The 26627-nt window shown below is 66.9% G+C and overlaps 1 protein-coding gene across 15 annotated transcripts in view; it reads right to left on the reverse strand.

The window, feature by feature from the left end:
• FBRSL1 (fibrosin like 1) overlaps positions 1-26627 on the reverse strand; it is a 53852-nt gene that overhangs the window by 5175 nt on the left and 22050 nt on the right. For 2 of the 15 annotated variants that reach the window (XM_070065716.2, XM_089323554.1), the window contains exons 3-15: positions 23955-24059; positions 22727-22804; positions 12783-12812; positions 3725-3770; positions 3049-3352; positions 2735-2949; positions 2524-2592; positions 2136-2353; positions 1463-1513; positions 1226-1321; positions 599-667; positions 494-523; positions 280-351 (exon numbers count right to left, since the gene is read on the reverse strand). In XM_070065716.2, coding sequence (XP_069921817.2) covers positions 280-351; positions 494-523; positions 599-667; positions 1226-1321; positions 1463-1513; positions 2136-2353; positions 2524-2592; positions 2735-2949; positions 3049-3352; positions 3725-3770; positions 12783-12812; positions 22727-22804; positions 23955-24059 — 1383 coding nt within the window. Of the gene's footprint in view, positions 1-279; positions 352-483; positions 524-598; positions 668-1225; positions 1322-1462; positions 1514-1991; positions 2354-2428; positions 2593-2734; positions 2950-3048; positions 3353-3724; positions 3771-7222; positions 7373-12782; positions 12813-22726; positions 22805-23954; positions 24060-26627 lie in introns of those variants that run through there. The other 13 variants (XR_016227491.1, XM_070065720.2, XM_051836847.3 and 10 more) reach the window with 13 other exon arrangements.

Below are 26627 nucleotides of genomic sequence, written 5' to 3' on the forward strand. Positions count from 1 at the left end.
CGCCAAGGCTGCCGGCACCGCGGGTCCGGAGCTGAGGGTTGCGGGGCTGGGACCAGGCGCCCCCTCCTGGCTGCACCTGCCTCAAGGCCGTGTGGCCTGGCGGCGCTCACCCCCTGCAGTGGGTCCTGGCTGCAGGGAGCCTTGGGCAGTCAGTCATGCTGGGGGGCCCTGGCCACGGGGTCTGACCTCAGCCGAGGCAGAGCCAGCTCTCAGGAGACCCGCACTGGACGGTCACTCCCCAGGGGCGCACCAGGGAACAGGCCCTGGGCCAGGCCTCACCTTCGTCTTCTGCTGGTGGTGGTAGATCTGCCAGGCCATCTGCACGTGGACCGCACACCACTTTCCTGGCTTCTGCGACAGGTCGGATGTGCTCAGTGGGGGCCCAGCACCCCCTTCCTAGATTCCTGTTGTCTCAGGGCAGCCCCAGGGCCCCCCGCCCCAGGCCCCTCCAGAGATGCCACAGGCGCCTCTGCGGACACGCACAGGTGCTCACCCTGACGGCCGTCCGGTACGGGTCCGACACCTGTGGTCACAGGAGAGGCAGTGAGTCCCCGCCCACTGGCCCACGGGGGCTGGGTGGGGCAGGGTGGACACCTACCCCGGGGGCTTTCTGCAGGAGGGCGTGGACAGCACTGGTCCGGCCTGTTACCTCTGTCGGGTCTGAAGTCTGTGGGAGAGAGCGCATGGGCCAGGAGAGGAGCAGTGTGTGTGCTGTGGGAACAGGCGCCCCGGCAGCAGAGGCTGGGGGTGGCCCTGTCCCTGTGGGCTGTGGCCCGCCCCTAAGCCAGGCCTCAGTGTCCAGGTTTGGGGACGCTCTGTACCCACAATGAGCCACACTCACCCCATCTCTGGGAGCATTGAGGCTGGGGAGCCTGCCCGCCCACCCTGGACAGCCCGGGGGCCTGGGTATGAGATCGGGGCTGTGGGAGCCGGGGACAGCCCAGGACAGGGAGGACATGTGCCCCTCCCACGGGGCAGGAGGCAGGAGAGGGGGCAAGGGCTGCAGGCGTCCCTCCCCTGGCTGCCTGGGCCCCTGCAGTGCAGATGCCCCTGGGTTGGGGGCTGCTTCCTGCCAGGGGCCAGGCGCTTGTGTCCTGAAGTCAATGCAAGCTCCCTCCTGTGTGGACGCTTCCCGCCCAGAGCCCCCAGGTACCTTGGACCCTCCCCATCACCAACGCCACCACGCCATGCCCCCACCTGCTGTGCCCATCCCAGCAGCTGGTACCTTGGGTTGAAAAGCTCCCTGCAGAGACCCAAAGGGGCCGGACTGTGGGAGCAGGGCAGGCAGCCCTGGGACAGCGGGTGAGAAGGGCGGGAGGAGCTGCAAGGGAAAGGGGCTCATGGTGGTGGCCCCAGCCCCCCCCCCCCAGGCCTGCGCGCCCCGCCCGCCCCTCCCTCGGCACCAGAGCCACACAGACAGGGCCTCTGGCTGGGTGTGGTGGTGCCCGGGGCTCACACTCACACTGGAATGTTGGAAGTAGGAGCTGTCCAGCTTGGACACGTACTTGTCAAACTGGAAGGAAAGAGTGGGGGGTGAGGCCTCCTCCCACTGCCGGCTGCCCTCACAGGCCCCAGTGCCCAGCCACTCCGGCCAGCCCTGGCAGTGACCAGGCAGGCAGCCTGCAGCCAGCAGAACCCTGGCCTTGGACAGCCCATGGAACGCAGGCTCACAGGCCAGGGCAACACCTGCCCATTCGGAGTCCCCCTGTGGAAGTGGGGACTCGGCCACTGGCAGGTCTAGGTGCGAGGCTGGGGGACAGGGTGGATCTGGGGTGTGTCCTAGCAATGCTGTGGGGAGCAGCCGGCTGTGACACAAGGCCTGGGGGCCTCGGGCCCGAGGCAGGTGCAGGCCCCGTCCCCGCAGCCCCTCAGCCCAGCCTGGGCCTCCAGACCTCCAGTTCTGCTGCAGGGTTCGGTGTTCAGGGCTCAGCGGGGAGGGCACTCTGCCAGGCCATGGACACTGGGCACATGGCCAGGCCAGGCCAGCGGCCTCCTGGCGGGACTCAGACCACACAGAGGCAGAGGCCGCCGGCCCCACTTCCTCCTCCGGGGCGGGAGCGGGCCTGCATGTGTGTGTGTGTGTGTGTCTGCGTGTGCCCGCCCGCCCCGCCCCGCCAGCACCAGGGCCTACGCACCGGCGGGGGTGCGGCAGGTGGCGTCGGGGGCAGCCCTGCGGGGAAGGGGGCGAATGTGTGTTGGTGCGTGTGCTGGTGCGTGTGCGTGTGCTGGTGCGTGTGCTGGTGCTGGTGGAACTCCGCCCGCAGCAGAGCTCCCGGACCCAGGGAGAGGCCAGGCCGCTCGGCGCTCTGCACCAGAAACCGCGTGTTCAGCTCTTGCCTGAGCAGCTCGTGATCTACGAGAGAAAAAGAGAGAGAGACAGAGAGGCGCGTCGGCCGCGGGCTCCCGGCGGGCTGAGGCGGATAGTCACCTGGCACTCCCGGGCTCGGCAGGCCAGGCCGTGGTGGCTGCTCACTAGGCGCGGGCCCCAGGGTGGGGGGAAGAGAGGAGCCTGCGACCAAGTACCAATCAGAATCCCCGCGTGCGGCTGGCAGTACACGGCTGGCGGGCGGAGCGAGACCACCAGGCTGGCGTCTGGGGAAGAGAGAGAGGGAGGGAGAGAGAGGACAGTCTTGATGACTGGCCAAGCGCGAGCCAGAGAGGACAGGCTGGGCAGGCGGGGGGCTTGGGCCTGCCGTGCCCCTCCCCAGGGGACCCATCCCAGCCCCACACCTACCGGCAGGGTGTCCTGGGATGACCAGGCTGCTGGCGGGCAGTGCCGGGGGCGGGGGCAGCGTCGGGGGTGCGGCGAACATGGCCGCGTGGTGCTGGTGCTGTGCCTGGGGCCGGAGCGCCAGGTGTGAGGTAGAGAGGTGGGGGCCCGGCCCGAGGGGCGACAGCGACGCGTGCTTTGCCAGGCCCAGGGGGGCACCGCCCGCACTGCTGCTCCTGCTGCAGGGACACGGGGCTCAGGGCTGCCCGGGGCCCCGCGCCCCGCCATGGCCCAGCCCCCTGCCAAGGCCGGGCCCCCGGGCCCCGCGGCCCCCACACCTGAGGCTGTGCAGGCTGCTGGGAGCAGCCTGGCCAGGGCCCGCAAAGGCGCCCAGGGACGGAGGCACGTGTGCTGGGAGCAGGCTGTGGGGCTGAGGGGGCGCGGCTGGCGGCTGCGGGGTGTGGAGGGGTGCGGTGGGGGCTTCCTTCTTCACCAGGGGGGGGCCCAGCGGTGCAGAGGTGGGCACGGGGCTGGGTGCCGGCGGGAAGGACTCGGTACGGAGCTCACGGCTGCGCTCAAGGCCTGACACCGTGGGGGCCTCGGCCTCCAACTTCTCGCCACGCCCGGGACCTGTGGAGCAGGCTGTGTGGCCAGGCGTCTTCCTGTTGGCCCACCCCCACTCTGCATCGTGACCTGCGCCCAGCCCTGCCCACCCAGCCCCTCCTGCCACCCAGGGTGGGCTCAAAAGCACCCAAGGACCAAGAACCTCCAGGGCCAGCCCAGCACCCTCCCCTGGGGGACCAGGCACAGAGAGGTCACTGAGCCCTCGAGTGAGGCCCTGCCCCTCCTCCCCCCGCCCGACACCTGCCCATCTCCACCTCCGCCCCAGCTGTGGCTCCTGCACAGGGCCCGCTTCTCCTTCTGGAACCCGTGGGGGCAAAGGGATGGCTCCCTGGGAGCCTGCGCAGGTGCGCTGCGCCCCCTCCACGGGGTCTGCCCTGGGGCCGTGCTCACCTCTCTTGGTTGCTGGGGCGAAGAGCTTCTCAGAGCCCACGGAGGCCTGAGGAGGGAGAAGAGGCTCAGGGGCCGGGTCTGGGGCAGCCTCAGCCTTCCACCCCCAACCCCCACCCAGCCCCTAGGCGTGGGCTGCGGGCAGCTTCATGCATGGTGGGGACCCTGCCAGGTCTGGCAGAACACGCCGCCCACACCTAGGGTAGACACTGTCAGTGCTGGGTGCCCGGCAGATGAGCACAGGTGTTCAGGCCAGTGGGCAGGGGATGGAGGGTGCCACGCCCCCAGCAGGGCATGTGGGGGCTGGGGGGGGTCAGGAACCTGCAAATCCCCCCAGGACCTGCCGGTTCAGCTGGAGGGGAGGATGGAGGCCCTGGACGTGTCCCACGCCCAAGGGCGGCAGAACCACAAGGAGCCGGGTGCTCTGCTCCCCACAGCCGCTGGCACCGTCCCCCGCATGGGGGACCTCGGCCACAGGGCTGCTGACCGGCGCCATCCCTGTGTGTCCACTGGTGGTCCCGTGTGTGGGAGGACTTGGTAAGGACCCACGAAGTCGCGTTTTCTGGCTGCTGATGGGCGGCTCCCTCACGGGCTGTGGGGGCCTGTGGGAGCTGGTCACATGGTGAGGCCCCGGCCCGCTCGTGCTGGCAGCGTGTGTGTGGCGGGGGACAGCTGACGCCTGCGAGCCCCCCGAGGACCCTCAGCAGTGAGGAAAACAGATGGCTGTCCGTGTCTATTCTGTCCAGCTGACTTCCTGAATTTTTCAAAATAACTGCCATCTACTGCTTTGGCCTAAATGCTCACAACAGCCAGGGCTGGGCCGGACCTGGGACTCCATCCAGGTCTCCCACATGGGTGGCAGGGACCCAAGCACCTGCTGCCGCCCACGGTGCACACTGGCAGGAAGCCGGGTCAGAAGCAGAGCCAGGGAGGCCGGCATCTGAGCCACTAGATGGAGCGCTCTCCCCAGCACTCTGCTGGGTCACACGCACAGGATGGGGTCGGGTCAGGGAGCCCAGTTTCCCAGGCCCCTCTTCTGAGCTGCATCGGCCCCCAGGCCCTCACTGTGGCGCCGCGGCTGGGGGCGGGGCCTGGCTGCCCCTCTGCTGGCAGCGTCTGAGTTCTGTTGCCCTCACTGCCGCTACTGCTCTGACGCGTGGGCGACGCTGGATTCCCTCTGCTTTGTTGCTGGGGCAAAGCTGGGCGAAGACTCCCCAGTGTCCACCAGCAGCGCCACAGATCAGCAAGGAGTGCACAGCCATAAAGCAGGCGCCTCTGCAGTGGACAAGACGAGCTACGGACAACGCAGGAGAGCCGGCCCCGAGCACGAGAAGCCAGCACAAAGGGGCAGCTCCACAGCCCCACGGGCACCGTGAGCAAAGCAGGGGGCACAAGTCCTCTGTGTCTAGCGGCAGGTGCACGTTATCACACGGGAAACCAGTCGATGGGGACAGGAATGTGGACCCTGAGCAGGCTGGGGTGTCGCAGCTGGGGGAAGGGGTGGTGGGATCCCCACTTCCTTCCCAGTCTCAAAGCTCCTCGGGCAAGTGAGGCTGGGAGGGCAAAGCCCCCGGATCTGACTGCAACCCGCCACGCACCCCGTGGGAGTGAGGAGGTGGCTAGGGCAGCAGGGAGACCCGCCCAGCCCTGCCTGGAGCTGGCCACAGGGGTGCCGAGGGCGCGCAGGGACAGCTCTGTGTCCTGCCCCGGACGGCCGCGGGCACTCTCAAAGTGAGGGCCCCCAGCACACAGACCCTGCCAGCCGGGCGGGGACGACCTCACACTCGCCCACACCCGCCCCCCTCCAGGGTCCCAGCAGCCCGGCTTCTCCTCATGCCACAGGCTATGTGGGTTTAGGGAAGTGGAGTCCTGGTGCTGGCCCCATGGAGCTCCCTGTGGGGTGAGGGGTGGCTGGCTGAGGGGCAGCAGGGGTGGGGACGACAGACAGGACTCCGGCCCCAGGACTCCAGCCGCCTGCACGCTCTCACCCTGACAGGAGTCCCCACAGATAGGGCTGGCGAGGCCTGGGGTCCCCCTGAGTCACTCAGGTGCCAGCAGACCCCTACCCCCCAGCTCAGCAGACTCCTTTCCCAGGAGAACCCTCCCCCCTCACTGCAACTCCCTCCCTGCCTGGGTGGTCCTAAGAGGGTCCTGAGTGTGGGGGCGTGGCCTTCTGTGGACACCCTAGCCCCCACCCCCTCCTGCCCCTGCTGGAGCCCCCACATAAGTGACCATCCCCAGGTCTGCTACAAGTGAGGCTTGGAACTGACCAAGAGCCCCATGTCGGTGAGCAGACGGGTCATGCCGGGGTGTGTGAGGAGCAGCAGGTGCAGCCAGGGCACAGGGGTGGGGGTGGGGGCTCCCTGGGTGTCCCTCAGGCCATCTTGCACCTGTGCTGTGGCCAGGCTTGCCTGTGTGGACAGCAGAGATGAGGCCATCGAGCGGGTGCCCTCGCCAGGAGTGACCCTACCCCCTCCTCATCAGCTAGGGCTGCCTGCAGACCCCCAGGCTTCATGGCGCCAGCTGCCAATCCCTGGTGAAGAGGAAAGCCCATGAGTGCATTCCCCTCACAGCAACAGTGACCGCACAGTGCCTCCCATCACCGCCCCTCTGGGTGGGCACAGCCCTAACTGCGCAAGAGCCTGGAAGAGCCCAGCCCCCATCCTGGCCAGGGCCCCCTGGTCCCTGCTGCGGTGTTGAAGCCCACCCTTTCCAGGGGCACAGAGGCCAGCAGAGCCCAGAAGGCGGGGTCATCAGAGCTGGCTCCCAGCAGCCATGCACACAGCCCCAGGTTGGTGTTGCAGGAAGTCTGGCCAGGGAGGCTGACCTGGGGCAGTGTCCCGGGCTCTGCATCTGCGGGCCTAAACACCTGGCCAGGAGCTGCCCTACTACCCATGGGGGCCATCAGACTCCAGGTCCCCAGACCTCTCGGCGGTGGCCCAAGTTCCAGCTCCTTTCTGGAGGAGGCACAGGCGATGTCGCGCCCCTAGGCTGGTTCCGTTCTCCACTGGTGCTGTCGGGACTGGCCGGCTGGCCCGAGCAGCCACTAAACCTGCGCCAACTTTCCTTGCACAGTGCCTGCAGTCTCGGCTGAGCTGGTGTGGAGGTCGCTCCAGGCCACGCACGGCTGGGAGATCCCCACGGGGCTCTGGGGCTCGGTGGAGGGGCCTGCCCGGCGGGGAGCGCTGACCCCGGCCTCGGGCGCAGGTCAGGAGCGCTTTGTCTGCGAGGACCGGACCCACAGGGCAGCTCGGCGCAGACGCGCGGCGCCCCAGACAAAGGACTCAGCTCCAGGCAGGTGAGCGCGGCACCGGGAGCCCGGGGCGGTCCGCGCCGGGGCGCAGACAAAGGCACGCGACGCGCCCCTCAGATGCCCGGCCCCCAGCACCCGGGACCCTCCCGGGCGGCACACCTTCTCCGTCAGCGCGCCACCGGGCGGCCGCGTCCCGCTCTGCCCCGCAAAGTCCCGTTCCGTCTCCCGAGCCCCCAGCGCGCACCGACCTGGCAGGCTCTCGGGTTCGGCGCGCCCCGCAGACGATGGCCCCGTGTTCTGGCCCCAACCCGGGCCGCGCGGCGTGGACGCGGGCAGCGGACCGGGCCGGTGAAGGCAAGCTCTCCCCGGCGCGCCCCGCTCAGCCCGAGGCCAGGCCGGGGCGCGCGCGGGCGGCTCTGGGCGCGCGGGGCCGGGCGCCGTCGGCGCGGTGCGGGGCCAGGCGGGCGCACGGAGGGCGGCGCGCGGGGGCGGGGCGCGGGCAGGCCCGACTAATCCAGCCCCGAGGCGCGGATGGTGCGCACGGGGCCAGTGTCCGCGCCATCTCCGTGCGCCCCGGGCACCGGAGCCCCGGCTCCTCCCTCCGGGCCTCCGAGCAACAAGTGAGGAACGACGGCTGCCCCGTCACAGAGGGGAACGGAATCCGCGAAACGAGGTTGCTGCCGCGGCCGGTGGCGAGGGGTGGGAGGGCGCACGGGCCCAGCCAGGGAGGCAGCTGTGCTGCCCGAGCTCAGCAAGTGGGACCAGGTGACCATTTCCGGGCTTGGAAGACCTGGCCCAGGTCCCCAGAGAGCGCCCGGTTCATGTGCACGGGCCCGTGGTGTGCAGATGGCAGCCACGTGGGCTGGGCCTCCAATGCAGTAGAATTCATTGCGCACCACGTGGGGTGTGAAGCCTTTCCCTGCTGCTTGAATTATTTCCAACTCATCCGACAGGCATCCCCCTTGCCAGAAAACCCGCGCCTCCCCAAGTCCTGCTGCCTCTGCCTGGTGAGCAGGTGCCCCGGCCCTGGGCCCGTCTTGTGGCACAGCCACGGACTCAGAGCTGGAATTCGAGGCCAGCCGAGGGGCCTCCTCCAGGAGGTGCCCTGGCTGCAACAGCTGGACCTCCAAGGCTGGTGCCCAGGGGCTGTCTGGCCCGGCCGGGTCAGCTGGCTGGGGGCCCTGTGCTGCAGGCACTTCTGTTTCTCTTGGGGTCCTCATGGTGCAGCCCCGGGGACAGATGGGGGAGGGGAGAAAGACAGCTGGGGGTGCAGGCATCAAGTGGGTGCTGTGGGCTGGCCTCAGGGCTCAGCAGGGGGGAGCAGGGAAACCTGACTCAGGGCCTCCAGCACCTGCCCTGGAGCAGCGACTGACCATCCTCCGACAGATGGAACTTCCATTTTCAATGTCAACCCCGAGGCCACCTCAGGCAGCTCGTCCTGGAAGAGGCTGTCCTTGGTGACATGCGGCGGCCAGGACACAGCCCTGAGCCCCACCTGCCCACACCTGGTCTGGTAGTAAAACGAGGCCTTGGGAGCCTGGGTCGGGCCTGCTCTTGCTTTAGTTTGGAAGGGGAAGCAGCTGGCAGGGCGCCGATAGCGAGAACACGCACGGTCCCAGGACGTCACTGCTCCGTGGGACAGGTGTGCTGGGAGCACACGCTGCCCAGTGCAGTGCCGGGTGCCGGGCTCTCACAGTGGAAGAGGCAAAGGCCACTAGCTCAGGGCTGCCACCTGCGAACAAGCTGTCAGCAAGCAGGCACAGGGGCTGGACTGGAGGTGTGGCCACGTGACAGGGACGCCCGTGGGCCTAGAGAAGAGTGAGGGCCTGCGCGGGCACAGGCTGTGTGGACAGGACTCTGTGGGCCTGTCCTGGAGCAGAGGCACATGCCAGGACCTCCTACACACGTACACGTGGCGTGACAGCCTCCATGCCGACGGGAGAACGTGAGTTCAGGGTGGGGAGCCCGTCCCCACGTCACATGTTCAGACCGCAGGAGCCCTGGCCGTCAGAGTCGCCCTCAGTGGGGCCGGGGGCTTGTTGCCTGGCCACACGGACCTAGGCCTAGATCAGTGCAGGAAGGAGGCTGGCTGGAGCAGGTGTCGTGCAGGAGCTGTCCCGGGGAGACCGAGGTGGGGCCCTGAGGGCACCTGAGCCCACCCCCTCCCTGCAGAGGCTGCTCCGGGCTAGATCTTGGCCGCTTGCAACCTAAAGCCCCTGGCCTCCTCACCACTTGCCCTAGGCCTCATCTCAGAAAGCACTGTCCACCCTGGCATCAGCCCCACCTGTGACTGGAAGACGACAATGCCCATCCTGGGAGCCATGGACACGCTCCGTGGGCGCAGAAGGGCCTGCAGGTGGGATTGGTTAGGGAGCCGGAGACAAGGGTGACCCTGGGTCACCTTAGGGCAGTGACTCCTCACAGAGTAATCATCATGGAGGTGGCATTAGCCAAGACGCATGGCAGCCACTCAGCTGGGAAGGGCAGGAGATGGGCCCCGCCCTGGGCACCTTGGTTCCAGCCAGGGAGTCCCGTGGCCAGTGGCTGCCCGGCCTCTGTGAGCAGTGGCTTGTTGTGGCGGCTGTGCGACACGGACCCCACCATGATCTGCCTCCCTGCCTCAGCCAGGTCCTGACTGCACCTGACGCGCATCTGCCCGGCCGTGGGGCCTTGCTGTCCCTGGGGGAGCATCTGAGCAGCCCCCTCCCGGGCCTGCCTGCGCTCGGCCCCTTGCTGAGCAGAGTCCACCCGTCTGCCTGTGTCTGTCTGCACTGGTGCTTCTGACGTGTGCAGGGCACCAGCCAGCACCCCGAGGTGGCCTGTGAGCCCCACGTCAGACACCTGCTCTGCCCTCGCCCTCACCTGCCCCCTCCAACAAGAAACAGGCAGAGAGGGGGCTTGCTGCAGGGTCTGGGTGGGATGGGGCCCATCCTGTCAGGCTCTCAAAACCAAGGCAACCATGAGCAGGACTCCAAACTCAGTATACCCAGCGCAGGCTAAGTTTTGAGTTGCTAGTTCTGCGCAGCCTCTGATGATGGCACAGACATCCAAAGACCCCTGGCAGAAAAGCCGTCCCCTCCCCACTGAAGGATCCCACCCAGTGCTGGGGGTGTTCCCTTCCTGGTGGGCGTCCCTGGAGGCCGTGGGGCTTGGCCTTGGCCGCGACCTGGGAGGTGGGACGGGCAGCTGGCACGTTTTCACACCCTATTTTTTCAGTAAGAAAGTGGTGAAGACACCAGTCCCAGACTGCCCAGGGAGCCACATGGCCACTGGCACTCACCGTGTCCCCACCAGGGCTGTGCCAGGGGTACTTAGCAGGCACCATGAGAAGGGGGTGCAGGAGGTGCCGTGGGGGGTGCAGGAGGCTCCATGGGGGGAGGGCGCAGGAGGCTCCGTGGGGGGAAGAGGGGGATGCAGGAGGCTCCATGGGGGGGAGTGGGGGTGCAGGAGGCTCCATGTGAGGGAGGGAGCATACAAGAGTCCTCATGAGGGGGAGGGGAAGGAGTGCAGAAGGCTCTGTGGGGAGAGTTGGGTACAGGAGGCTCCGTGGGGGGAATGGGGGTGCAGGAGGCTCCGTGGGGGGAGTGGGGGTGCAGGAGGCTCCGTGGGGGGGAGTGGGGGTGCAGGAGGCTCCGTGGGGGGAGTGGGGGTGCAGGAGGCTCCGTGGGGGGGAGTGGGGGTGCAGGAGGCTCCGTGGGGGGAGTGGGGGTGCAGGAGGCTCCGTGGGGGGAGTGGGGGATGCAGGAGGCTCTGTGGGGGGAGTGGGGGATGCAGGAGGCTCTGGGGGGGAGTGAGGGTGCAGGAGGCTCTGGGGGGAGTGGGGGTGCAGGAGGCTCCGTGGGGGGGAGTGGGGGTGCAGGAGGCTCCGTGGGGGGAGTGGGGGATGCAGGAGGCTCTGGGGGGAGTGGGGGTGCAGGAGGCTCCGTGGGGGGAGTGGGGGATGCAGGAGGCTCTGGGGGGGAGTGAGGGTGCAGGAGGCTCTGGGGGGAGTGGGGGTGCAGGAGGCTCTGGGGGGGAGTGGGGGTACAGGAGGCTCCGTGGGGGGGAGTGGGGGTGCAGGAGGCTCCATGTGAGGGAGGGGGCATACAAGAGTCTTCATGAGGGGGAGGGAAAGGGGTGCAGAAGGCTCTGTGGGGAGAGTTGGGTGCAGGAGGCCCCGTGGGGGGGAGAGGGGGGTGCAGAAGGCCCTGTATGAGGGAGGGGGCATACAAGTCTTCATGAGGGGGAGGGGGATGCAGGAGGCTCCGTGTGAGGGAGGGGGCATACAAGAGTCTTTGTGAGGGGGAGGGGAAGGGGTGCAGGAGGCTCCATGGTGGGGAGTGGGGGATGCAGGAGGCTCCGTGGCAGGGAGAGGGGGGTGCAGGAGGCTCCGTGGGGAGAGGAGGCCCCGTCCACCGTGTGAGGACAGATGCCCACAGTGTGTCCTGATGTCTGGCAGAACTCACAGTGGTCCCTGAGGGTGGGCGAGGCCCCTAGCCTTCCTGGTGCCCAAGCCCCGGTCGCCAACCCTGCCAGCCTCCCCGTGACCCACCCGGAGCGCAGGTGGCCGTGCAGGGACTGCTGAGCAGCCCGCCCAGGTACGAGGAAAGGCTGAGCTCCCAGGCCCCCCGAGCCCCAGCTCCACTCCCACCCCAGTGCCCGTGTCCCCCGGACAAGAGCCCGCAGCGGTGGACAGATCCTGTCCACTCTGCCGCTGCACTCGCTCGCCGCGCAGCCAGGCACACAGGGCAGGGCTGCCTCTGCCGCCTCATCGCAGCTGCTGCCATGCCCCAGAGCGGGGGCCACGTGTGGCCACAGCCAGCCCAGCCCGTCCCCGCCTGTTTGCTCACCCAGAGGCAGCAAAGTGTGGGCCACAGTATCAGGTGGTGACGGTTCCTCCCCTCAGGGCTGGGGACAAGGCAGACTGCCTGGATGGTGCTGGGCTGATGGCCACACCCTGCTTGGCACACAGCCGGCACTTGAAAGACACTGCCGACCCCGGCTCCACTCACAGAGGGTCAGCAGTCGGCTAGCGACAAAGGCCCCTGAGCCCCAGGCCCAGCGGTGGCCCTGGCCTTGCCGCTGCTGCAGGACTGCAGCCCCAGAGGTGGCCGCTGTGGTGGCTCCAGGAGGAACCTGCTCCTGTGCCCAGTGCCTGAACTGAGCGAGTCTGGGGGCCGGGGGACTCAGCCGTGCCTTAAAGGTGAGGGAGGCCACGCAGCTCAGGGGCCACAGTCCCCAGGGGCTCCCAACGGCAGCTTTGCTGGGGCAGCGCTCAGGGCTAACGGCCCCCAGCAGTTGGCTGGCCAGGAGCGAGGCTGGGTGCGGCCAGAAGGCACAGTGGCCCTGGCACAAGGCACCCCGTGTTGAGTGTTCACCCTGCAGTCAGAGAGCCTGGGTGGCCCACAGAGCAAAGCTGTCATCCTCCAAGGTGACACCCCCAGCTGGGAGAACCCCCACCAGCACCCACCAGCCTGCCTCGATCAAAAGGCAGGAGTAGGGGCCAGCACTCTGGCGAGTGGGTAAAGCCGCCGCCTGCAGTGCCGGCATCCCATATGGTCGCCAGTTCGAGTCCCGGCTGCTCCTCTTCTGGTCCAGCTCTCTGCTATGGCCTGGGAAAGCAGTAGAAGATGGCCCAGGTCCTTGGGCCCCTGCACCCACGTGGGAGACCTAGAGGAAGATCCTGGCTCCTGATTGGCACAGCTCCAGCTGTTGTGGCCATTTGGGGAGTGAACTAGCAAATGGAAGACCTTTCTCTCTCTCTCTGCCTTTCTAATAAATAAATCTTAAAAAAAAAAAAAAACGCAGGAGGGGAGGGTTGGGCCTTACCTTGTCGTCCACACCACTCTCGCTGTCACACTGCAGGCAGAAAGAGAGAGAGAGAGAGGTGAGTGGGGCCTTCATACCTCCAGCGCCACCTGCCCGGGCACAGGACACATGATTATGGGAAAGGCGAGCCACAGGAGGGGTGGCAGTGGAAGAAGGAAGGGGCCCAGGACAGGGCTATGCTGGCCAGACCTCAAACCAGGCCCTGAGTGGGCAAAGAGGCCCCCCAGCGCCAGGACCCGAACCCAGGCGGCTTCACCAGTCAGCCCCACCTCCAACACAAGAAGCCCCAACCCCAAGCCAGCCTGGACTCCCTTGGGGCCCACCTATGTGGTGAGCTCTCTGGACAGAGGTCACGGGACCCCGGAACACAGCGGCTCCTCCCTCCTCCAGGAGGCCCCAGCTCCCTCACTCCTCAGGCAAGTACGAGGGGCAGCCGGGGACGCCAGGCCCAGGCCAGCCTGTGGCTGCGGTCAGGTGGCACAGCCGCGAGGGAGGAGTTTGCGTCACGGCCTGGGAACCGCAGCAGCTCTCTGGAAGAGCTGAGGGAAAGAAGCAGCTGTGGGTACGTCGTGCTCACGTCCATTGAGCCATGGCCAAGGGCACAGCCCTGCAGGACGCACAGGGGCTGACCCTGAACACCGGCTGCGACTGCCCACTCTACCTGCCACTTGCCGCAGCCGGACAGCGCCTCTGCTGCTCAGGCACGAGTGACCTGCACCGCAGGCTTGCCCTGGAGGGACCCTGGCCCAGAAGTGCCGTCCACATGGCGCTGTCCCTGCTCTGCACACTGGACTCGGGGGCTGGTGAGGAGATCCAGGCAGGACTGCCAGGCTCTGAGGAACAGCATGTGGGTGTGGGGGAGGAGGCTGACCACACACTGAGCTCGCCTGGCTGGGCTGAGAGCAGGGGTTGCAGCCTAGGGCGGGGGAGTTGACCGGGCTGCCTTGGGAGAGGCCTGCAGGGCTGTCAGGTTCCTGCCTGGCCTCTGAGCTCTGCCAGCGCCCACCGTGGGGGAAGATGGCAGCTCACGAAGATCTAGAACGTTGTCCAGAGTCCCCGCGGCGTTGGGTTTACTGCACCCAAGGTGAGCGCAGATCTCAGAACCAAGCACACAGCAGGAACATGAGCCAGGCCCGGGCATGGCTGGCGTCTGCTGGACCAAGGCTGGACAAGGCCACCTTCACAGCAGCGGGGAAGGAGCTGCCTGAGGGGTCTCCGTGGGGATGGGGATGGGACTGGGCAGCGGCCTGGGGGCCACCTCGGCTGGGCCACCCTGGGTGAGTCCCGCAGCGTCTCCACGCGTTCACGCCTCTGTGAGACAGGACAGCAGCCGTCTCCAGGGTTGCTGTGCAGGCCGGACACAGGGCGGTGCGGGGCACGTGCCAGCCGGTGTGCACCCTGCCACGCGGCTCAGCCAGGCTGTGTCCCCCTGCCCCGGGGCAGAATGGGTACAGTGAGGCAGGGGATCAGTGCCCACGGACGTTCACTCCACACCACGAGGCCCTGGACCTTCCTCCCCAGCCTCCCCTTACCCTGGGATGCCAAGGGAGGGGGACCTGAGGAGCATGGGAGTGCCAGGGCCTGTGTGAGTCCTGGCTCTGACCGTGACAGGTGAGGAGCAGGCCAAGGCTAGGAAGTGGCACTGGCCCATTTCACAGAAGAGAAAATAGAGGCTCTGAGGGTAAAAGGATTGACCATGGCCACATGGCTGGCCCGATGGGGCTCAGAGATGAGTCCAGGCCTTGGAACTGGGGGCCTGAGCTCTACCCAGTGCAGGCAGCACTCTGGGCCTGCAGAACTGGTGAGGGTGGGGCAAGGAGGGGAGCCCTCCTACCCACTGTGAGGGACCCCACCCAGGTGGCCTGTGTTGTGGTGGCGTCCCTGGGGAGGCCTGAGCCTGGTTCTGGTGCTGCCACTGTGAGCCCAGGGACAGCTCTACAAATGCCAGAAGCAGTCCTGAAGCAAAGATGACCGACAGGGACCAGCACCGAGGCCCGGGCAGTGTGGTTTCCCGGGAACTGGAGGAAGGTGGCTCCTAGGGCTAAACAGATGCCCCCCGCCCATACCACGTGGCTTCTCGGGATCCCAGGGCAAGGGGTCGGGGAGACCACAGCTGCCTCCTGCCTCCACGCAGTGGACAGAGACTCTGGCTCCAGGGGACACAGGAGGCCGGAGAGGGGCAGGGGAGGAAGCAGAGTGGACCTACAGCAGGGCTGCAGTGGCAGGACTGGGACCGAGGGTGCAGGTGGCCAGGCAGGGCCAGACATGGTAGGAGCTGCGGGCAGCCACGAGGGCCGCTGGCAGGAGCTGGTATGCTGGGAGCGTCGGCCGACCTCTCACCTTCCTCCTGTCTAGCCTTGACGCCCGATGGCCTGGAGGACTCGTCTGCCTGGCCTGGCATAGGGGCCCCACCCTACAGTGTGTGGCAGCCCACCCAGGGCACAGCTGGAGGGGGTGGGGCCTGAGCCTTGAATACAGGCTCTGCGGCCCCAGGAGTGAAATCAAATCCACACCTGATGAGATTTGCAGACAACGGAGGGTCCCGAACACTTTAAAGCACCGGGCCCGTGTGTGGCGCAGTGGGTAAAGCCGCTTGTCCCCTATGGGTGCCGGTTCCCATTTAGGCTGCCTTGCTTCTGGCCCAGCTCCCTACTTAATGGCCTGGGAGAAGTTGGGGAAGATGACCCGAGCGCTTGGGCCTCGGCGACCCCTGTGGGAGACCCAGATGAAGCTCTTTGCTCCTGGCTTTGGCATGGCCCAGCCCTGGCCGTTGAGGCCATTGTGGAGAGAACCAGCAGCCCTTTCTCTGTCTCCCCAACTCTGACTTTCAAAAGAAAGAAGTCTTAACAAAGAAAGGAAGCACAGTGAGGGACTAAGTGCCCATTCAGCAAGCACTGAGGTTACTCGGCCTCCTGGGCAGGCCTGGCCGTGGGCGCCCTGTGCTTCCCCAGTGGCCTGGCCCTGCCCTCCGGGGCCTCCCACCTACATCGGCCCTTCCTGCCCGAGGCACGGTGGGCAGTGAGTCCATGGGGACGTGGTGCTGGCGTTTCTCCCTGCTGGCCCTAGGCCTCCTGGAGCACCCCTGGACTGGCCTTGGGGGCGGTATCTGAGGGGACCTGTGTGCCGTGGGGCCTGGGACGACAGGGAAACCAGCCCGGAGAACAGCCGCCCCTCCCCACTTGCCTCAACTCTCAACTCATCAACAGGAAAACGGTTTGGGGCTCCTTCCAGCCACACACAAGCTCATCTGAGGGGCCCCCAAAGGTGGCCGGGGTGGCTCCTGTCCCGTCCTTGGCTGTCAGCATGGGGCCCTCACACCACGCCACACGCGAGAGCCCTGCCCTGCCCGATAGTGCTTGTGCCAGGCTGGTCTCCTCAAGGCACGTGCAGGGCCCAAGCCAGATACTGTCTTCACGCTGTCCCTGTGGTCACCAGGACTGGGGCACTCAGCGCGGGGGCTGTCCTGCAAGGGCGTGTGGCCCGGTGCCTCACATTCTGGGAAGCTCTGGGGTCGGAGCAGACCTGTTCCACACACACTCTGACCTAACCCTGCTCTGAAAACTGCGAGGCTACTTTGCACTTGCTCGGATGCCGACTCCTCTGCCTGCCCGGGGCGGTGCGCCCCGTCTCAGAGGCACGTCACCGACGGCGCAGATGCTTGCTTTTAGTTCCGTGTCTCCAGCTACAGGGTGGGTTTTGTCCCCTACGCTCACTGTGACTGGTGAGGTGGGGGGACCCCTGTTCCCCAGGCTGTCCTGCACCCCGATGAGTCCCAGCCGTGCCTGCCTCGCCAGGTGACCGTGGTGAAGTGTGCACAGGTCACATGGGCACAGCGAGGTGGGTGCCCGCTGGCCCGAGCTCCCTCTCTTGGACACTGTGCAAGGCCTGGGCTCTGTGAGCTTTCTCCAACCCTCTGAAAACCTGGGTCCCTGCACCCGGGCAGCCCGCCCACGCTCCTTTTCTCCTAGCCTCCTTGAGCACGCAGCCGGCTGGCACAGAATGACTAGGGCCTGTGTCAGAGGGGAGGCTCGCCCACCACAGCTGTGCTGGCGGAGGCCTGCACATCATTTATGACCAGGGGCTTCACCAGGGGCGGGGCTAATGCCTTGCCCCAGGACCGGCCTGGGTGGCCCCTCGTGCAGCTCATGCAGACACCCTGGGGTCTTCCCCACCAGGGCCCTGGGGCGCGGGGCCAGGTGGCTCACCCGGGTGCATGAGGTCCTGAGCCCCCAAGTGCACAGGTGGGAGGGCGTGGGTGGAGGTCTCTTGGCCCCCAGCTGCTCTGGGCTGCTCATGGGCCGGGGGACTGGCCGCCTGGCAACGACAGCAGTCACGTGGGCCAGGCTGAAGGACTCCCACAGGGCTGCAGCTCCGCAGGCGATGCCCCACCTCCCCCGTAACCCACTGACCAGTCTGCAGGGGTCAGAGGGCACAGCAGCCCGGGGTGGGGGGCAGTTCCTGGGACAGGGGCAGGCCCAGTGGGCGGAGCCTTGGCCAAGGCGCCCTCTGTCCTGCAGCTGGAGGGGCAAGAGGCTCCCAGGGCTGGGGAGGCACCTGGCACGGCCCCTCCTGGTGTCCATGGCCAACATCCAGTGCTGCCCAGGGCAGTGGCTTGGCTCCACCATCTCGAAGGCCCATGGGGAGGAACTGGGCAGCCTGCCTGGGCCTGGCGGGGAAGTGGTGCCTCAGCCACCATGAGGGACTTCCCGATTCCTGAGCTGCACAGACAGCTGGACGGGCCGGAAGCAGGACACCGACACCCTCACCGCAGCGAGGCGGCGGCCTGGGGTGATGGTTCTGAAGGAGAGGCGGAGGGTGGGGGAGAGCGATGGACATGCAGGCGCCCCCGGAGCCTGGGCTGCTCTGGGACAGCTTTGCCCAGCAGGAAGTGGCAGCAGAGAGCCTGGAGCCCGGCAACCACCACCTGGGAGGCCTGGCTGACCACCCCGAGGGGGCCCAGCGGAGGTTCTGGTCAGCTGCGGTCCCCAGTGGTGGCACGGCGGGCGGGTTCTGGCTGTGTCTCACTTGTGGGCCGTTATCCTTCTGAAACAAAATACTCTGGGCTGGGGGTGGGGTCCAAGTTGAGGCAGCAGGAATGGCTCAGGAAATTGGGTTCCTGGCCCTCTGCGCTGGCGCCCGGCCGGGCCCTAGGGTTGCAGGCATTTGGGGAGTGAACCCACAGAGGGGATCTCGCCATCTCTGTCCCTCCCTCTCGTGCTCGCTCAGCCGTCACTAAGACAATGTGGCTCCTGCCTTCAGCAAGAAGCTGGCTGGTTTTATTGCTTTTGTACACACGACAGCCACTCTGAAGAGGCCCACGGCAGGAAGTATAGTGAATGCCACAAGCCTTCCTCAGGAAGACAGTGCCACGGAGGCGCCACGCGTGGGCACCCCCAGGACTCAGGAAGGGGTGAGGGAGCCCTGGCCCTCACTGCACTGCCCTGTCTGATGCTTCAGGGGCAGGGGCAGTGGGGGAGGGGCCCGGCCCACTGCTGCAGTAGAAGGGACAGCCCCAGCCACACCTGCTCATGACGCCCCTGGGGGATGGGGCGGGGGGCTCCCCAGGCCCACGTCACACACAGGAAACTGAGACTCGGGGGCGGCATGGTGAACCCAGGTTCCTGCAGGATGGGCGCCTGGCTGCTCACAGACACCTGCACCGTCTACCTTCCTGCACGGCTGGCCAGGGAGGGGCTGGGCTCTTCCACGGAGGATTTGTCCTCAGTGGCCCCTCGGGGACTCAGGAGCAAAGCAGCCATCCTGAGACCAGGAGCCGCCTCCGTGGGACTGCACTGTGGGGTGCTGAGGGCTGGCCCGCTGTGGTCTGCAAGGTACCCTCCCCCACCCAGAGCACAACAAGCCCATGGCGGAGGCGGAGTTGAGGTGCCAGGCCAGAGGGGAGGCGGGGCCTGGGAGCAGGAGCACCAACAGCAAGGGCCAGCAGCAGGGACTCTCCCACCAGCTGGAGTTGGGGGAGGTGCCTGTCCTCAGCAGGGGACAGGCCTGGGGGCCCCTGAGTGCAGCCTCAAGCTCGTCACCAGGCAGTCTGCACCCGGCTGCTCTTCCACTCCCCTGCATGCTGCAGAGGGAGACCCTCCTGCACATGGCGGGTGCAGGGGCTGGGCAGGGCCTGCTCGGAGCTGGGGAGGCCTCCCGCCTCTGCCGCAAACCACAGCCCCCACGCCTAAGGGCTCCTGGCCTCAAGTCCCCCCTCTGCCTCTCCCTCAGCCTGACTTGTTCTGTAAGATAAGGTGTGGGGGCCAGCACTGTGGCCCAGGCCTGCAGCACCAACATCCCATATGAGGGTCGGTTCGTGTCCCAGCTGCTCCTCTTCTGGTCCAGCTCTCTGCTGTGGCCTGGGAAAGCAGTAGAAGATGGCCCAAGTCCTTGGGCCCCTGCACCCACGTGGGAGACCTGGAAGAAGCTCCCGGCTCCTGGCTTCGGATCAGCTCAGCCCTGGCCATTGCGGTCATTTGGGGGAATGAACCAGTGGATGGAAGACCTCTCTCTCTCCTGGTTCTACCTCTCTCTGTAACTCTGCCTTTCAAATAAATAAGATAAGGAGTGGGGGTGTGGTGCTGGGTGCAGCAGACTAAGCCAGCACCCGTGATGCCGCCATCCCACACGGGCGCTGGTTCCAGCCCCGGCTGCTCCATTTCCTTTCCAGCTCCCTGCTAATGCACCTGGGAACGCAGCAGCAGATACAGCCCTGGCCATTGCAGCCATCCGGGAGCGAACCAGTGGATGGTAGCGCACGCGCGCTCTCTCTCTGTAACTCTCTTTCAAATAAATAAATAAAAATACAATTAAAAATAAAATACGGTGGGGACGTCAAGGCTGTGACACTGCTACCTCCTGGCCCTTGCCTGTGGGCCCCAGTCCCATGGCCGTCACGTGGCACGTGGGCACAGCAGCCCCCAGAGGCCCCTGCGGGCACAACCCGAGCCCCACCCGGGCGCCCCTGTGCTGCGTGCACAGACTGACGGCCCTCACCCCACCCTCTGCGCCACCAGTGCTGGGGTGAGGGGCAGCAGGGGAGACAAGCCGGCCCTGGGGACGCAGGCGTCCTAACGGGCAGCTCAACCGCGAGGACAGCACTGCCCCTCGTAAGCGTGGCCTGTGAGCCCTGCCCAGCCCTGCACTGTCCTGGACCATCCAGCGTGCATGCCTGAACCACAGTGCCTGCGGGAGGTGGGCGGAGGAGGGAATGAGCCCATCTACAGCCCAGCCGAGAGCACCAAGCCTGCACAGACTGGAGGGACTGGCAAAGGCCCTTGAAGGTGCCGGGGCCCCCAGGCAGCAGCTAAGTCCTGATACGAGCCGGGCCTGGGGCTTCAGGGCGGCCAGAGCATGTGTGCCGGGCCACGGCCAGGGCTTTGGTTCTCAGGCCCAGGCCTTTGAGCCTGGCTGGGCCTCCGCGTCCTTGTGCAGAGCCCGGCAACACCAGGCCTTGAACATCCCCTCAGAGGGCTGGTGAGTGCCCCCAGCCATGACAACTGCTGCAGGGCCCAGGGTCCAAGCAGGGCGGCCCCCAGCGGGCAGGGGCAGGTACAGAGACTGCCCGGCAGAGGGGCAGGCTCATCTCGGAAGTAACGCGGGCCCCAGCTCCCACCATGGGGACCACAGACCCCTGTGCTTTCAGTCACAAGCTTCCAAATCAGCAAATGACCCTCATTCACCTCACGGTGCCAACCATCTCTGACGGCAGCTGGCGAGGCCACACCGAGCTCTGGGGACAAGCACAAACCAGAGGTCCGCAGGGGTCGATCTTGCCAGGCTGGGCCTCCCCACCCAGTGCAGGGACTGTGGGAGGGGAGCCAGGCTGAGGGTCCCCAGGGGGCCTGAGGTGCCAGTCACAGACACACACAGGTGGCAAGGGGTGCACACAGCACACCCCCCAGACATGTGATGGCATGTGGCCACAGACACACACATGTGCCTGAGCACCCGGGACGCTCCAAGCAGCACACACAGCCACAGACGCAGAAACGCAGGTCCATGCGGGATAGACACACAGGTGTGCAGGGACACAGACACAGACACAGAGAGACACGCAGGTCTAGAGAGAATCACAGGTCACCTCTGCTCAAGGCGTGCACAGCTCCACACAGGCTGCACCGCACACACACATGTCAACACACAGGCATGCACAGACAGAGCCAAACACACACATGTACACACGCAGGTGCACACACAATGTCAGCCCCACCCCGAGTGTGCACTCAGGTGTCTGAGGGTCCTACGAGAGTCCTGACCAGGAAACGGGGCCGTGGCCTCCCTAAGCCTGGACCTTCTAGCCCTCTGCCTACTTTGGGCCCCACCTGTCTGGGACCCTGCTGCCCACTTCCTCTGGGCACAGGTCACCTGAGCCGGCCCCAGGAAGGCTGGGCCTCCACCTGCTGGGGGCAGGGAGACCACTCCTGAAAAGGCAGGGCCCTGCTCCCAGCTGTCCACCTGGGGCCTGGACTCCCACCCGCAGCAGCTGGAGAGCACCCATGAGCTGGTGACAGTCTGTGGGGACGAGGCCACCAGGGCCAGAGTTGACCATCTGTACTGGCTCATGGCACGGGGCCCGTCTGCGTGCACCAGGATCCTTCTGAACACAGCAGAGTGCCGGTGCGCACCCAGGACCACCTGTAGATCGCAGGGGTCCTCCCAGGGTCCCCTGCTCTGACGGGCGTCCCCGGCCTGCGCTGCAGCACGGCCCCTCCCCGCCACCATCTGTCGAGCAGCTGGCAGGCTCATCACCGGTTTCTCCAGGGAACACTCAAAGCCATGTTGGGGGAGGAAACCTGCAGACAGAGGGGTCACCCAGTGGTCAAGGCCCCAGCCACCTGAGGACCGCAGCTGGGCTGCCTCACGGGAGCGTCCCAGTGTCCAGCCACTCTGGCCTCTCCAGGACACGTGTATGCCTCCCTGGCAGCCGGAGCTCAAGACCCACGCCTCACCCTAGGCATGCTCAGTCCTGGCATGGGGGACCCCACATTCTTCCTGGCCATGGGAATCGGGTGTGGAGACCCGGCTCAGCTCTCACCAGCCTCCCAGAGTGCTCCCACCCCACCCTCGCTCGCACTGCCTCTGCCCCGGCCTCCCCCCACAGACCCCCCACCACCACCACCACCACACAGCACGGTGCAGGCACAGCCCCACTGGCAGCTCCCAGGAGCCAAGTGCGTGATGACATGGCTGACCGCACCACCCATGGGGACACCAAGGACAAGGCGCCCTGTCTCAAGTCCTGACGAGGGGCCACTGTCCCCGAAGGAGGCGAGCCTGGCTGCTCCGGGAGGAGGTGAAAGGCTGAAGGTGGGCCCAGGGCTCCTCGGGAAAGGGGCCGGCGTGGGGGCGGGCTAGGCCATGGTCACACACGGCCGCTCACTCCTGCTCCTCACAGTGGCAGGGGCTGTGGGGGGCTGTGCCGCCAGCACATGCCAACTGGGGCAGCCCTCCCAGGCAATTAACGGGTTAATTACATGCCCCATAAAGGCAGCTGTGCTTTAGAGGAGCGCAGGCTGCTGGGATAATGGGCAGAGTCCAAGCCCCACCCTCCAACAGCCAAAGGGGCTGAGAGCTGCAGAAGGGGCTTCTGGCGCTGGGTCCTGTGACGTCACCAACGTCTGCTACTCGAGGGAGAAAGAAAGGAAGGTGGGAGGAGGGTGCAGGGGCCGGGCTCTGCCCAGGGACGTGGGACAGGCACTGGCAGAGACACGTGGAGCCCAGGTCTCTCAGGCTGGTCCAAGGAGGGAGGGGTCGGGTGGGGAGGACAGCTGCCCACAGCTCCCAGGTTCCCAGAGGACCCCGGAACTGCATCCTGACCTCCCTGCTCCCCAGAGCCCTTGCCCAGCCCGCCCCCCGGCAGCCTCGTCCACCCTGTGCCCACCCCACTGTTGCAGGGACCAGAACAAGCTGGGGCTCCGGAGGGGCAGGGTGCAGGGGCTGCGCACCCAGGTCAGGGAGCCACTGGGTACGTGAGCCGGGAGACTTACGGAGTAGCCTCTCCCGGAGACCGCCTGTGCCGAGCTCTGTGGAGGGAGGAAGAAGCGGTCAGAGCCCTGTCCCCGACAGCTCCCGCTGCTGCAGCAGGGACCCAACCAGCCAGTCACACCCTCCCCTCCGTGAGGGCTGCAGCCACGGGGAGGAAGACAAGAGCTGCGCCAGTGGGACCCACCGCCTGCTGGGACGCCGCCTGGGGCCTGGCCCGTGAGCCTGTCTCTGGCCCAGTAGGGGCTGGTGGCCTGGGAGAGGCCCCCACACCAGCACCCTCGGTGGGTCCACGGCCCTCCTAGGGGCAAGGCCCTGCTGGGCACGCCCCTCCAGGGAGGCAGGGAGACTGTGGGGCCCAGAATCTCAGCCCCGGGTCCAAGCCCCACACCTCCCCCACTTCCTCCCTGTGCTGGGAAGCCGGGGAGCTCCCTCTGGTTCAAGTGGGCCTGAGGCCTGTCCGGATGACTGTTGGGCCCTCCAGCCGCAGGGCCTCCCCCAGCCTGCTCTCCCATCTGTGGCAATGGGGCCGGGAGCAGCGCAGGCATGGCTGACGTGAGGATGAGGCTGCTCACTCAGCCCAGTCCTGCAGAACACGAGTACTGCCCTCCTCCCCTGCAGGAGCTGGGTCTGACCCCTCTGCCCCCCCAGCCCCTGGTCCCCATCACACCCCTGCAGTGAGCCCCCCACACCCCGCGAGGTAAGCTCTGAGCCTGAGCCCTGGGTGTGGGTCCTGGTCACTGACAGCTCCTGCCTGGCCTTCCCAGCTCCGGGCCCCTCACTGTGACTGCTGGCTGTCCCCTGGGGACCCGGGGGTCTGTTTCCTCAGCGCTCCATGCCCCTCCGCCCGGCAGTGTCAGCCCCTACACAGAATCGGTGCAGGCGCACGAGAACAGCCGCCCACCTAACAGCTCCAGGCCAGCTCAAGGTAGCGAAAGCACTTGTAATGACGTGATAACGCGTCTCTCGCCCAGGCCACCCGAGGCTGGCGTGTCTGTCCTGCCTGCTCTCCTGCTCCCACCACGGCCGCCAGCCACGGGCCATGGCCAGGGCCAGGTTACCCTTTCACACGGGCTCCCGTGCAGGCGACTGCTGTCCGTGAGGAGCCGGCTGTGGCGAGGGCAGCGAGCTCACCGCCAGCACCACGCCTCCGCGTGACGTGACCTCCCCAGGGTGCTGGGGGCTACTCACGTCACTGAGCTGGTCCCGGGAGCTGCTGCGCTGGGAGCTGGTGGCTTCTAGGATGCTGTCCTCGTCACTGTTCCGGTCGCCCCCTCTGGACATGGCCACCTTCACCTGGGGCAGGGAGAGACACCGGCTCAGGCAAACACACACCTGACCCTGCCGGCGCCGAGCCGCCGGCCGGGGTTGTGTGCACTCTCCTCGCCGCTGACCCCAGCCCTGAGGATGTGGTGCACTGCTGTGGGCAGGGTCCCTGAGGGCCTGCGGCCTGGGGGGAGGGGCAGCAGGACGGGCAGAGCTCGCCAGGGGAGCAAGCCACTCCCGCCGTCCCCAGCCCTCTCATCCCTGAGGTGGGACAGACCCAGAAGAGGAAATGGCACCAAGTGACAAGTGACATCGGAACACTTATCAGCTCTGTCCTCCGACGTCCACGGTGAACCCACAGGGTCCAGTGAGGCAAAGGTCCCCGGTGGAGGTGGACTGGGTGGGGAAGATGGGGCCAGGGTCCCTGCTGCTGAACCCAGCCCAGCCCCTAAAAGCCACCAGGTGTCACCATCCTCTGGGCCCGGCACAGTCTCTGCACAGGCAGAAAACTCCTGTTGAGTGACAGCTGCTGGCCCTGCTGGACGTCAGTGGACTCAGGGTCCGTGAGTCTGTGCAGGGAAGCAGGACCTGAACCCTAACCTGGCACTTCTCTAAGCGGGGTCCCTGGACCAGCAGGTCAGCAGCACCTGGGAGCTGGTCAGGGCACCTGTCAGTGGCAGCAGGGAGGGCTGGGACGCGGGGTGCCTGTGCTCTCTGCACAAGGACCAGCAGGGGAAGGTGGAAGCGAGGCTTGGAACACACATGCCTGCTGCCCAGGGCGGAGGCGGGCGGCTCGCTGCTTCACACACCTGGCACGGGGACAGCTTGCTCTGACTCCAGGGTGCAGTCTGGCAGGCTCCAGAGTCCCACCTCCCTGGGCCCCTGCCACCCACGGGAGCACCTGGAGGCCCTCTCCTCAGCACGGGTGCCCGGCCCTCCCCTCTAAACCGGGGAGCCGAGTGGGTGTGGCTGTGTGTAGTCTGGGCCTCCCTCCCCTGCTCTGAGGTTGCCTCCAAGGCCACAGCTCCCTGCCCAGCCCTGTGGCCCTGGCCAGGGCAGACCTCCCGCCTGCCGGGCTGCTCACTCAGCACAGCAGGGGGCAAGGCTGACAGCGGGTCACGTGGTCAGTGGCCCTAAGAGCCTCCCCTCCAGCGTTGGCACCACAGCCTGTGCCTCGGGCCCTTCCCCCTCCACCCTGGGGCCGAGGGGGACCCCACACGTCCCAGGACGAAAGGCACCACGTGCACATCTGACTTGGGTGTGAGGGTGGAGGAGGAGGCCGCCATGGCTCAAAGTTTGCTGTGGTCCTGGGACATTTCTCTTCACCTCTGGGGTCCTCCCCTGTGGTGCGCTGGCCCCCGGGGGTGGGGGCGGAGGAAGCAGCAGCTCCACATCAGCCCACTCTCTCAGGCCTGGGCCCCCCTAGTGTCTCCCCGCTAAGGCACAGCTGTGGTCTTGCTCTTGCCGCAGGCAGGGGTGGGAAGTGACAGGTGGGAGTTTGGGGCACAGGCCCCAGGCCAAGGGGAGAGGGGAGCAGAGCCTCGGGGATCCCACACTGGAAGGTGTGGGGTCCTCAAGAGAGAGGCCAGCAGTGCTCGCGAGCCTCACCAAGCTGACCTACGGCCCCTCCCGTCAGGTCCCTGGCCCACAGCAGATCAAGCTCAGCAGGACCCGGCTTCGTCCTGCCAGGCGGCACAGGTCTGTCCCCGGCTGTGGGCATCCAGGATGGGGTGGGAGCTGCAGCCTGCGACCCTCCAAGTCACAGGGGCCCTCCCTGTCCTTTCTGGGCGGAGCGAGTCCAGACAGGACACTGTGAGGGGTGGGAAAGGACATGGGACACGGCGGCAGCGTGACCCAGACAGGCGCCCGCCACAGCACAGGCAGTGCTTGTGCCCCACGGGTGACGGGGTGGGGGTGGGGCAGGTCAGGCCCCTGGCACCAGACCTGCTGCTGAGCGAGGGAGGCCTGGCCCACAGCCCGGTGAGGTACGGGACACGGCCTGGGGTGCGGAGGGGACAAGTCCCGTGTCAGGGAGGGGAGCCCAGTGGGGATGCCACCCGTGTCCATGGCCTAAGAGCTCACACAAAGGCTGACTTGCCAACCTCCCAAGCCCTTAGCAACTGGCACCCACCAAACTGGCCATCGGTCTAATAGGCTAGGCGATGCCCAAGACCAGTGGGCAGCATTTGCCTGCAGGCTGGGGAGTCCCAGAGTCCTCTCACAGGCCCCAGCCTCACCTAGGGGAAGCAGCTGCCTCTCGGGCTGGTGGCCGAACACACTGGCTACAGACAGGACCCGAGGGCGAGCCAGGCAGAGGCCCTCGCGGGCCGTGTGGGGATTTCCTGAGGCATCCCTGCTCGAAGGGGGAAGGCAACCCTCAGCCCCCAGAAGCAAGCCTGCAGGACACAGTCAGGCACACGGGTCCACACGCGTGCATGCGCCCCTATGGAATCAGGGCACACGTGGGGCCACACATGGACCCCAACCTGCCTGGTGACCTGCTGGCCCCAGGTGCACCCAGACACAAGGGCCCCACGAATGCCACAGGCTCACTCCCAGATGCTGCGCTCCTGCCCTGGGTGCACGCTCTCCTGCCCA

This window comes from Oryctolagus cuniculus, chromosome 21 (assembly GCF_051225735.1).
Source record: "Oryctolagus cuniculus isolate XC-2025 breed Fujian yellow rabbit chromosome 21, ASM5122573v1, whole genome shotgun sequence".
NCBI lineage: Eukaryota > Metazoa > Chordata > Mammalia > Lagomorpha > Leporidae > Oryctolagus > Oryctolagus cuniculus.